The sequence below is a fragment of the Leuciscus leuciscus genome (assembly GCF_965113295.1).
Source record: "Leuciscus leuciscus genome assembly, chromosome: 7".
Classification (NCBI taxonomy): domain Eukaryota; kingdom Metazoa; phylum Chordata; class Actinopteri; order Cypriniformes; family Leuciscidae; genus Leuciscus; species Leuciscus leuciscus.
The window spans coordinates 18,076,327-18,087,517 of NC_138731.1; the positions used below are offsets into that span (position 1 = coordinate 18,076,327).

General features: G+C 36.2%; 2 protein-coding genes across 2 annotated transcripts; one reads left to right on the top strand and one right to left on the bottom strand.

Annotated features, from left to right (window-relative positions):
* Nucleotides 1-1,960: 1,960 nt before the first annotated feature.
* On the top strand, nucleotides 1,961-6,046 carry ing1 (inhibitor of growth family, member 1). Its single transcript, XM_082175872.1, has 2 exons — nucleotides 1,961-2,497; nucleotides 3,490-6,046. Exons 1-2 carry the CDS (start codon nucleotides 2,356-2,358, stop codon nucleotides 4,275-4,277), a joined length of 930 nt encoding a protein of 309 aa, XP_082031998.1. The 5' UTR covers nucleotides 1,961-2,355; the 3' UTR covers nucleotides 4,278-6,046.
* ube2al (ubiquitin conjugating enzyme E2 A, like) lies at nucleotides 5,174-10,908 on the bottom strand. Its single transcript, XM_082175895.1, has 6 exons — nucleotides 10,751-10,908; nucleotides 10,234-10,314; nucleotides 9,193-9,218; nucleotides 8,981-9,070; nucleotides 6,916-7,004; nucleotides 5,174-6,301 (listed from the first exon to the last, which is right to left on the bottom strand). The coding sequence occupies exons 1-6, from the start codon at nucleotides 10,792-10,794 to the stop codon at nucleotides 6,173-6,175; spliced, it is 459 nt and encodes a 152-aa protein (XP_082032021.1). The 5' UTR covers nucleotides 10,795-10,908; the 3' UTR covers nucleotides 5,174-6,172.
* Nucleotides 10,909-11,191: the final 283 nt, after the last annotated feature.

Below are 11,191 nucleotides of genomic sequence, written 5' to 3' on the forward strand. Positions count from 1 at the left end.
CTAAATCTAAGAATACTAATGAAATTGTAAGAGTATATTAATTAAAAAGTGAAAAGTATGTGGAAAATGACTATTCATAAAAAACAACAACAAAATATTACCATCAGAGAGTCTGTAAATCCACGCCTCCTTCAAAAAAACGAAACAAAAAACCCCCACAAAAACAAACGTGGTTACCAAGACATGGTTACGGCCTTGCCTGGGACTTCCGCAGAAGATCTATGCACATGTTTTCATATTTAAACCACTTCTATTGATTGCTATCACCATGTGAATAGTGAGAGTTTCAACCAGTATAACAAAAAATGTTTATTAAAAAAAACCTTACCGTACCCTACTTTTAACTGGGGTAGGAATCCATGTCTTTTAGCTTTAAGAGCTAAAAAGTCATTCATTTAGACTTTTTTTGTCACCCTGTTGACAACACATTTCCCCTGATTACCGCACCACCATCTAAATGAGGGAAAAGCCTTCAAAAGAATGTGTTCTTTATATTTAGGTGTTTAAATGGTCATTATCCCTAGCTTGCGAGTGTCTTCTCAACACCCTGATTCTTGACATTAAGTTAATGTGGAAAGTAACCTAATTTGGTCCAAACTCTGAATCCTCCATTGACACTGAAATGCGTAAGAGGTGATTTTTTTACACCACTCGGGTCAGAGTCTGTAAGACTAGAAGACAGCTGTGCTTGCCTCTGGAGAACTTTATACACATTTTCCTCTCTCACCATGACATTTCAGTCATCTGACATTCTTACTGCTAATAATACAGATGTACAAAGAACTACTTACAGTTTTTAAAGGTCATTCTCACCACTGTAAAAAATGTAGGATAACTCTTTTGGATTTCTCTTCAGGGTTGTAATGGAAACAAGGATACACTCAAGAGAAAATAATATCTAGATGATGTTCCAGTAAACAACAGAGTTGAGGACAAACAACATTTCAGAGTCTCATTGCCTTAACATAAGTGACCCCTGCAGGGCATTCATGGTGTTATCAGAATGCAACTATAACCTTTCAGCATAATATTTAAATGATCCAAGTATCTAAAGAATATTAAGAGAGGACAAAATTCAAGATGTCTGAGTGAGATATTAAAATAATACATGAAAAACTACAGGCATTCACAGGTGTTTAGATTGACTGACACTCTGAATGTAATAGGCTATTCTGAAAATATCGTACATACTTGATAATGAAGCTAAAATATCAGAATAACAAGAAGGGAGAAATACAACACACACACACACACACACACACACACACACACACACACACACACACACACACACACACACACACACACACACACACACACACACACACACACACACACACACACACACACACACACACACACACACACACACACACACACACACACACACACACACACACACACACACACACGTTGGTATATGTGGTTACAAGGACTCTCAATAAGCCGAATGGATTTTATACACATACAAACTATATTTTCAACACTAACCCAAACCCTACCCATCACAGTAAACTTTATAGTTTAAGAGACACTTTAATACTAATGCAGTTATTGTCAAATAAAGGTTGGATTAAAGCACTTAATTAATCACATTTTCTCATTTTCTGTGACCTAATCAAGTGAGAACTATTTACGGTTAATTGTTAAAAAACATGATCTAACTCTTTACATATGAGCTAATTAAACAATAATAATAATTTGGTTATTTACAGTGACAATGAATGAAGTCCTCAGTATTTGTATATAGCCTATTAATATATTAACAATGTAGAGACTTTAATATATAAACTATGAATTAACTATAAACTAAGAGTTTGCTAAATGATTTGTAAGTAATTTATTACTGTATACTTACAGTATTATTGATTTTATTTTTATTTACGTTTTTATTTATTCATTAGTACATTTGTTGTAAATCTTTTTTTTCCCTCTAGATACAGTTCCCAGTTCAAAATCAAACTCAACTAAAACCCAAGCCTAAAACTAACATAGACATGTCGGTCACTCATCTAACGTTACCGTTGCGTCGAAGTCTTGCTATTAAACGCCACCACGCGTCGTTACGCGAAACTACCGTTATTCTGCGTTAAAGGTTTTGCTCATGAATATTGATTAGACTCCGTGCCTACACACCCCTTTGAAGGTTACGGAGTAACGTCAGCGTAAGCCAATTTATATTCATGAGCTCAGTCTCCGCCATAGAAGCGTCACTGGTCCTGCACAAATCAATACAACACGTATATGAGTAACTTTTCTCAGCTTCCCAGACTTTTAATTCTTAAGACTAGGATCAAATAATTATTAAAAACGTATTTCTATTGGTCTACCAACCTCTTAAATGCGTGTGAAAAGATGCTGAACCCTTCTTCAAACGGCGAGTCGTCTCATGTTGTGGTGAAATATGTTGAGGAGTATCTGGAGCTGGTCGAGTCTTTGCCGCTGGATCTACAGAGATGTGTGTCTCTCATGAAGGAAATAGACGCCAGATATCAAGGTGAGACTATACGGACACTCGCACTCGTGTAAGAAGAAAACACTGCATTGTTTGAGCAACGGGTGTTAGATGTCACACTTACTAGCTGGCTAGCGGCTAACTGTTAGCACGTGAAACTCGCAGGTTTCCCCCACGATTAAGAGGTTAAATCTACAAAGTTGGTTAAATATGTATGGTTAATGTATTAGTCATTTATAACTCAATTTTGTAGCGACTTCTATGAAATCGCTACCTATCCTGTTCGGATGGAGTGTGAAGTCGAGGGGTCTGCCAGATTCTAGAGCGCCACTAAACTTCCTGTCTACATTTATGTAGCTTGAAATCACAGTTGTGTGCTAGTGTTGCGTAAATACTATATAGTCTTTTGAAATATCATAAAGATTGCACATATATAATACACATGAACGGTCAGCGACTGTGTCAACCGAATGTAAAATGTCGACGCTACCAAAAAAAAAAAAAAAAACACCTTGTTTTTTTCATGCACTGGTCAATTTTAATATTTTGGGCTACATTTATTTATTACGCTTAATTTATTTGCATCTGTTCATTTCAATTACAATAGAAATTGTTAAAGGCCGTTTTCTCAAAATGAGTTTTTTCATCAAGTAGCCTACCAACTCAGAAATCTCCACTTCAGTAGCACTTACATATAACGAACTTATCAGTTTTATTCCTATTTATATTGTTTTTACAGAGGGCTTTGCTAATTTATTATTTATATAACATTTTATTCCTAAAACATGATGGCAAAGATACTAAATTAATTAAATCCCTTGCATCTTTGTCTCTATATGTCAACATAAAATAAAATAAATTAACCTGACTTTAAAGAAAGTTCAGATTGCAAATGAGTGCATATTTAATTAAATCTTTTAACCTGGTAAAAAAAAAAAAAAGTGCATAGATTGACATACAGTATCAGTAAACATTGTGCCAGTATTATATATATATATATATTTTACACGAATCCTTGTTTATTTATCTTGCAGAGATCCTCAATGAATTGGACGAGGCTTATGAAAAGCACAGACATGAATCAGACCCTGTGCAGAGGCGGCGTCTCCTTCACTGCATCCAGCGCTCTTTGATCCGCACAGAAGAACTCGGTGATGAAAAGATCCAGATCGCAGGCCAAATGGTGGAAATGGTGGAGAATCGCAGCCGGCAGCTTGAGTGGCAGGGTGAGATTTTCCAGGCCTCCCAGGACTCTCCGGAGAGCACCGTGTCGGTGGGCAGCACCCCCAGTGCCGTAGCAACCGTTACTATGACACCACTTTCTTCTGCGATGCTGTCGGCCAGTAAGCCGTCTGTGGACCGGAGACGAGACGAGACCCCGACTTCAGTTGACAAATCCGGCGGAAAGCGTTCACGCAGGCAGAAAAACGGTTCCGAGAATCGGGAAAACTCCAGTTACACCATGGAGCAGAGCGAGGAGGTTGCTTCAGGCACGCCGAAAGAGAAGAAGGCCAAGACGTCATCCACGTCGTCGAAGAAGAAGAAGAGGTCTAAAAGCAAGCAGGACAGGGAGCCGTCGCCGACAGACCTGCCGATTGATCCCAACGAACCCACTTACTGCCTGTGCGAGCAAGTGTCTTTTGGAGAGATGATAGGGTGTGATAATGAAGAATGCACTATTGAATGGTTTCACTTCTCATGCGTTGGCCTGTACCATAAGCCCAAAGGAAAATGGTACTGTCCGAAGTGCAGAGGAGACAATGAGAAGACAATGGACAAAGCATTAGAAAGGTCGAAAAAAGACCGATCGTACAACAGGTAGTGACACCTGAACCTGGTTGCCATGTAATGTTTTTCTATTCAGGAGTTTAGTACCCAGTTTTGAGATGTTACAAACTAGAGTTGGTCATCAGTTAGTAAATGTATATCTTGTAGGGATATATTTGAGATAGGGTTCACTTGTCAGCTACTTGGTTATCAACGTTCTACAGTATTGGAAGTATCCTCTTCATCCAGCCACAAGTATAGTGCATTTTTGTAAAAATCATTTTCAACTATCGGTTTTGTATTTATGCTTTGCATAACTGTACATATGTTCATTAAAAAAATAATAAACTATGCTTCGTGTAGTGTTGTTTTATGGATTATTAAAAAAAAGTAAACATTTAGACGAGGCCTTAAAGTACAATCGCATATGTGGGCCAAGAATGTGTCTTTAGCTCTTCTGTGTTGCATGATCTCGGTTTCTTACAATAATTGTGCGATCGTTTTTTGTTTTGTTTGTTTTTTACAGTCTATGGTTTCAACTAACTTTGTGTATTAGATCTGAAAATTGTGTTATTAAATGGAACGATGAAAGGCTTTGTTTTAGTAAATAGAAAAGACTGCTGCTATTATGACAGACTAAAGTACAATAACTATAACGATAATGATATAGTTCCAAAATCACTCTAAATATAAAAGAATAGCACAGTCCTCAGCACAACTATATCGCCACAGAGAAACAATATCATTGGAATCACTTTCAGATTTTTTTCCCTCTTTTTTTTTTTCTTCTCCAACTGTCACTCCAAGAATGTTAAAAGCTTATAACAAACAAAATAATATTGTCTGCTGGTGTAAACACTAATAAAGTAATTGTTATAGGTATCTTTTGTAGTTAGCATTCTCGGTGTGAACACTGAACAGGCCTTAAGAAATTATGCATTACTCACAAAGGTAGTTTCACCTTTTATTTAAGTAGCCTATTTACAAGTGCTGGAAAATGAGACTGCCAACCAGTGCAAAATCTGTACACAAAATTTTGTATATACAAGAGATTAGTAGAGGAAAGGACACCCTCGGCCATTCATGCATGTAACAGGGAATACATCTGCAAAGATTAAGGGCTTGGAAAAAGACCTGAAGACATTATTTGACTTGATTGATTGGACTTGTGATGCAAGCCATGAACAGTAAATAACTGCAGTTAACGTATATCTCAATAGTATTTTAAAGGATATTCGTGACATTTGAGTAATTCCAGCAAAATCTCATTTTTTTTCAACTAGTAAATATATATTTTATACTCCACATATTTCCATTTTCTGTCAACATATTTTGACCATTTATATAAACCCTCACATCTGTCTACCAACATTGTATGTGTTTTCAGTGCATACTAGAGATTTCTTACCACTCTTGTGGTAACATGCCAACCCTCCTCTGGCAGAGCCAAGAAGAGTCGTGACTAAATCAGCATAACCAATCCAGAAAAAAATGGAAGCAAAACAGAAATTAAAAGGACACTTTTAACGGCATGATATTAAAATTGACAATGAAGCACCAAGAACATTTTCATCAACACTACTATGACTTGGATTAATGTGTATCCAGATTAGAACGCCTTGATTGAATCATCCATAATGTGTTTTTCTTTAGAGATGCAAATGCATTTTGCAAAAATGGACAATTACTGCATGTTCATGCCGGATGCAAAATGAGTCGAGCCTTAAACACCAGGGGTATTTCCCCTTTCAGTGATCCTAATGCGGGCTGAAAATCAGTCCAGGCCAAAATGTGGGAGAGAAATAAAACGAAACGAAAGAAAAATCACAATCTTGCATGAGTAAAGTGCATAAAAACTTAAAAACGGAGATTAGAAAAACTATCCTCCAACAACAGAGCCAAACAAAAGGAAAACAAAGTTTCAGTGAGAACATGGGTTTGTGAATGTGGTCAACTGTCCCTCCAGCTCTGCTCTACAATCGCTGACACCCGTTTCTCATATTCACGTTTATTTTCTTGATACAGTTGTGCTGCCTGGCTGTTTGCGGGGCTGTTGGGATTGGGCTCATCTAGAAGCGACTGTAAAGAAAGAGAAATAAATTTTAGGCCTCAAAAGGTATAACCTTTTCACATACTGTGATGACACGTTTCCAGTTATCAACATCCCAAGTCTAGTAAAAGCTTTTTATATTTTCACAAAATGATTTATACATATTTTAACTATATAATGTTTTACATTAACTTTTCAGTCAAATAAATAAATAAATGAAAAAAAACAAATGAACGCTTTTAAAGGGTGTTTCTTAATAGAACAACTGAAGGAGTGACAGCAAAATTGACATCTTTCTCTCTTCTGACCAACGTAATCGATCTCTATATTTTTTTCCTCTTTTGGAAAGTCGTGGAAACTCTATCACAGATTTTTTGGAGCAAATGGAAATACAAAAATTATATTTGCTGTCGTCTCCCGTTCCCCGCTATAGAAGTTTAGCCAACTATGATGACTTGGAACATGTGAAAAGGGTCCATTGGAAATTTAAAGTTACAATTGCAAGCAAAACTTCACTCTCTAAACCACAAATCAAAACAAGCATTCTAATTAGACAATTCTCAGATTTAATAATGTCCAAATGCAACAGAAAGCTGTTTTTTTTTTGTATAAAAGGACTATAAAACAAAGTTAATTAACACACCTGAATTGATGTCAGAATAGAAGAAACATCGTAAGTTGGACTCCAACGATTCTGAAGAATATCTAGGCAGATACTGCCATCAGCATACACTGAGAACAACAACAAGAGAAAAGTTAGAGCAACATATTCCCTACATTCACAGTCAATAAAGAAATAAATTAAATAGAAAATTCATGCATTAACTTTTTTTATTTTTTTTTATGGTAAAATAACTTTCAGAATGCTTCCAAAACATTAACAACGCTTCCTAATACTGTACAGAAAATATGACCGCAGTAACTGATAATGGCTTTGAAAATATTTGAAGTGTAAATATTGGGCTGGGTATTGACACATTTCACAATTCAGTTCAGTTTCACTTCACAAGCTTGCAATTTGATTCCGATTCAATTAGAATTAATATTGATTATTGGCAAATTTTCTCAAGGAAAACAAATCTCAACTAATGCTGTGTAAACTATACGGTGAGTCAGTTGATACTAAATACAGTAAGCATGTCGGTAAGTTGTACTGTATCTTTTAACATACCTTCTGATGTCCATTTATGTTTATTTTGCGCTGTAACTAGTAGTAAAGAGGAAGAGATGATCAGTTCACTGCTGCTTCAGCGATCCGTCACGCCACATTAAAGAGCGCCAAAACGGTATTAATTAGGGCTGCCCCTGACTAAAGATTTTTCTATTAGTTGTACAATTAAGCCATTAGTCGACTAATCACTCATTTATATTAATTTAATTTCTTAAAGGCCCACTGAACTATTTTCACAGCATTATTTAATGAGTTGACAAAATCTCCACTGAAACAGGAAGACAGGGCGGGACATATCGAACAGCTCCTCCCCTTTTAAAACAGCCAATAGCGTTTCATTTATATCACAGCTCGGCCAGAGCCGTTGAGCTCAGTAAAGCCGCATTTGACAGCCAGTGTCTAACAGATTCCCCTTTTAGATTTAATATGAAACTGTTACTAAAGCAAAACAGTGAACTTAGTCATGCTGAGGATGTGTAGTTTACGTTGGTGAATGGCCCCAGTTTTTTTTCTCTCTTCTACTTGTCAGTGCTGTTTGTAATGCTGAGTCTGTCTAACCGTTTCTCCTCCTAATCTCCTCCATATCGCTTAAATGGGACGTTTTGTGGTCTGCGTAGACTCACGCATGAGATCCGCTCTGTGCTTTAGTGTCTCTGGACTGAAGCAGTGTGCGTACTGCAGTGGATCACGTGACCCTAACGTGAAACCAGACTTCATTTGCCCCAATGGAAATCATATTTACACTGTCTGAATCGTTTCCTGTCCCCTATATAGTGCACTATGTGGCATTCACCATGTAGAAAACAGTAATTTTGAGAACAAGTGACTACTTTCAGCTTATAGATATCAGTATGGCTAACATATTCATACTTAAAATAAATAAAAATATATAAAAACAAATTTTGATTTCATGGAGACTCCAAATATATACTGAGGGGGATACACCATAATGAGCTATATTCTATATATTATATAGGCGTAATATATAGCCTATTCTGTGCTGAAGCGCCTATACACTGGGTTTCGGTTCATTTCAATTTGAAATCTGAGACGTTGTTTCATATCAAAAGTAAAGTTCAAAAGTCATAGTGATTTATTAGATGGGAGGCACGATACAATGTTTTGTTCATTCATCATTTGACAGCATAGACTTAAATATCAATTCTTGTGATTTAAGAATCCACATTGGTTCATAAAAACGAGAATAGATTAAAATAGTGAAATCAATATTTTTTTTTTTTACCCAGCCCTAGTAAATACAGTCATAAATGTATATTATTGACCAAGAAATGCATATGCATTAATACACATTAAATATTTTTGCTGAATTGGTTTATTACTAAAATAATTTATCAAAACATTTTATTATTATATACGTTATGTGCAAAACTTTGTAAATGAGGGACTAAATAAATCCTACAGGAGCAGATTCTGTGTGGGAACGTACTTAATCTCGAGTAGACTTTAGAGAGCGCTGGGGCTTAGATTGTTCTTTGATAAGGCTTCTAATCTGAGACAAACAGGAAGCACCACTCACCATTAGGATGAAACATCTTTGAGACGAACCGCACAGTTGGGGGCTTGTTTGGATATTCCTCTGTGAACTCAACTGTGAGTTTGAAGGTACCTTGTGTGCAGAGCAGAAACAATATTGGATCTTTAATCAGTGAAAGACAAATACAACTCATTTTCTTTACACATGCAATTGACCACACGTGATTGTGTCTAGGTTAGCAGACAGACACTTACCATCTTCAAAAGGTGTTCCCTCTGGACTGTATGTAAAAACATGAAACACAATAATCAGGTCAAAGGCAGGAGGAAACTGACATGAAACATTTGTCACTAAAAGTACAGCATGTTGACCACGATATCAAATAACAACAATGCCCATGCTGCACATATGAACCAGATTTACTCTTGTCAAGCCCTCAAACTCAAAGGAGTAATATGCACACAATAAAATATTGTAGAAAAAAGGACAACAATAATAAAAAAATAAAAAAATAAAAAAAAGTGTTTATTTTCACAAACTCATTTTCAAAAGTTTGGGGTCGGTAAGATCAAGCGTTTTGTTTCTTCCTCTTACGCTCACTAAGGCTCCATATTATTTGATTAAAAAAATAAAAATACAATAAAGACAGTAATATTGTAAATATTACAATATGTGCAACTGTTTGCTGCTTTGATATATTTTAAAATAATTAAAAATCATTCTAACATGCTGATATTTCTCAGTATTATCAATGTTGAAAACAGTTGTGCTGATTAAGATTTTTCAGGATTCTGTGATGCACTTTTTTTTTTTTTCAGGATTCTTTTAGGCCAACAGACACTTCGTCAGGTCAGTGTGTTACACCTGTCGGAGCTTGTTTTTGCCAATTGCACATGCTGACTTAGTATGTCTGAGAAGGGATGTGCAGTCAGTAATCTGGTGACAGTCTGCATCGGTCAGTCCAGTCTGAATTGACCTTTTGATGAATAGGAAGTTCAAAAGAACAGAATTTCTTTAACAGAAATCTTTTTTTTTTTACATTATAAATATCTTAATGTCCACTTTTGATCAATTTAACGAGTCTTTCCTAAATGAAAGTATTCATTCTTTCAAAAAAACATTCTCACTGACCCCAAGCTTTATTTAACAGGGAGTTGCATCATTTTTAAACATAACATTTACAGGCCTGAAAATATCCATTTTAAAATTCTCTCATATTTTCCATGATCGTGGGAAGCTTGTTAGCCTGTTTGGCTCAACCTCCACTCGATCAGCTTGATTTGCTCTCTTCTTACCCGAATATAACTGCATTCCACACCATGATGTTGTTCTCGGATGGAGCTCCACTAACGCCGGCTGGCGGATCCTCCTGGAGCCTGTGCGGAAACAACATAGATTTCAGTGCCTCAATCACGTTAATTTATTAAAAACGTGCGATATTAACGTTACATGACAAAGTGAGGCTTCTGTTTACTTTATAAACATTACTAGTTTAAAAATATTACTAGTCTAAAAAAATATAATCACATTCAGACAAGTCAAGCTTGAATAACTTCTCTAACCGGCTTACACTAGCTAGCTAATAAGCTAACGTTAAGATAAACGTGGAGTTTCTGTGAACCCTCACAATGTAACGTTAAACGGGCAATGTGATACTACCGACAGACTCACATCAACAAGAACAATATTAAATGTCGTGTTTTTAATCGTTTATGTTACGTTTAATAATCGCCTACCGAGCTGAATGTTATGAAGCTAACTAGCTAGCCAGCTAATCCAAACATCTATCATTTTACAGCTAACGTTACTCACCGCTTAAAATCTCGCATGAGTCGCCTTCTAGCTGGAGTAGACATCTTTAACTACACTAAAAGCGTCAGGGATTATTTTTTAGAGCCCTACTAACAGATCCTAATGTAACAGTATATATGTCACAACAACAGTGATGATTAATATTCCTTTCTGAGTACAAGACGTCTTTTCACGAGACACGATTATACCACCTGTCCAACACAGGGGGATATTTGCGACTGAAAATGTAGAATCATCATACAATATGTATGTTAATCAATTTTGTGTTTTGTTTTTAGAGACGAATGATTGAACAGCATTGATCATTTTAAGTATTTATGGGTTAAGAGAAGCAATAAGATAATCTGCCTGAAATGTTCATCTCAGACTACGTAAATGGCAGATTTCCCCCCTATTTTTCTAATAGTTGGTACGGTCTTAGTCGGAGGAACAGCCTCGATG

Bases quoted from the DNA above. Each gene is read 5' to 3' on its own strand.
- ing1 (XM_082175872.1), top strand. From the start codon at position 2,356: ATGCTGAACCCTTCTTCAAACGGCGAGTCGTCTCATGTTGTGGTGAAA. The intron at 2,498-3,489 runs GTGAGACTATAC...TTTATCTTGCAG, and splicing joins AATAGACGCCAGATATCAAG to AGATCCTCAATGAATTGGAC.
- ube2al (XM_082175895.1), bottom strand. From the start codon at position 10,794: ATGTCTACTCCAGCTAGAAGGCGACTCATGCGAGATTTTAAGCG. The intron at 10,315-10,750 runs GTGAGTAACGTT...GTTTCCGCACAG, and splicing joins CTCATGCGAGATTTTAAGCG to GCTCCAGGAGGATCCGCCAG. The intron at 9,071-9,192 runs GTAAGTGTCTGT...TCTGCACACAAG, and splicing joins GGGAACACCTTTTGAAGATG to GTACCTTCAAACTCACAGTT.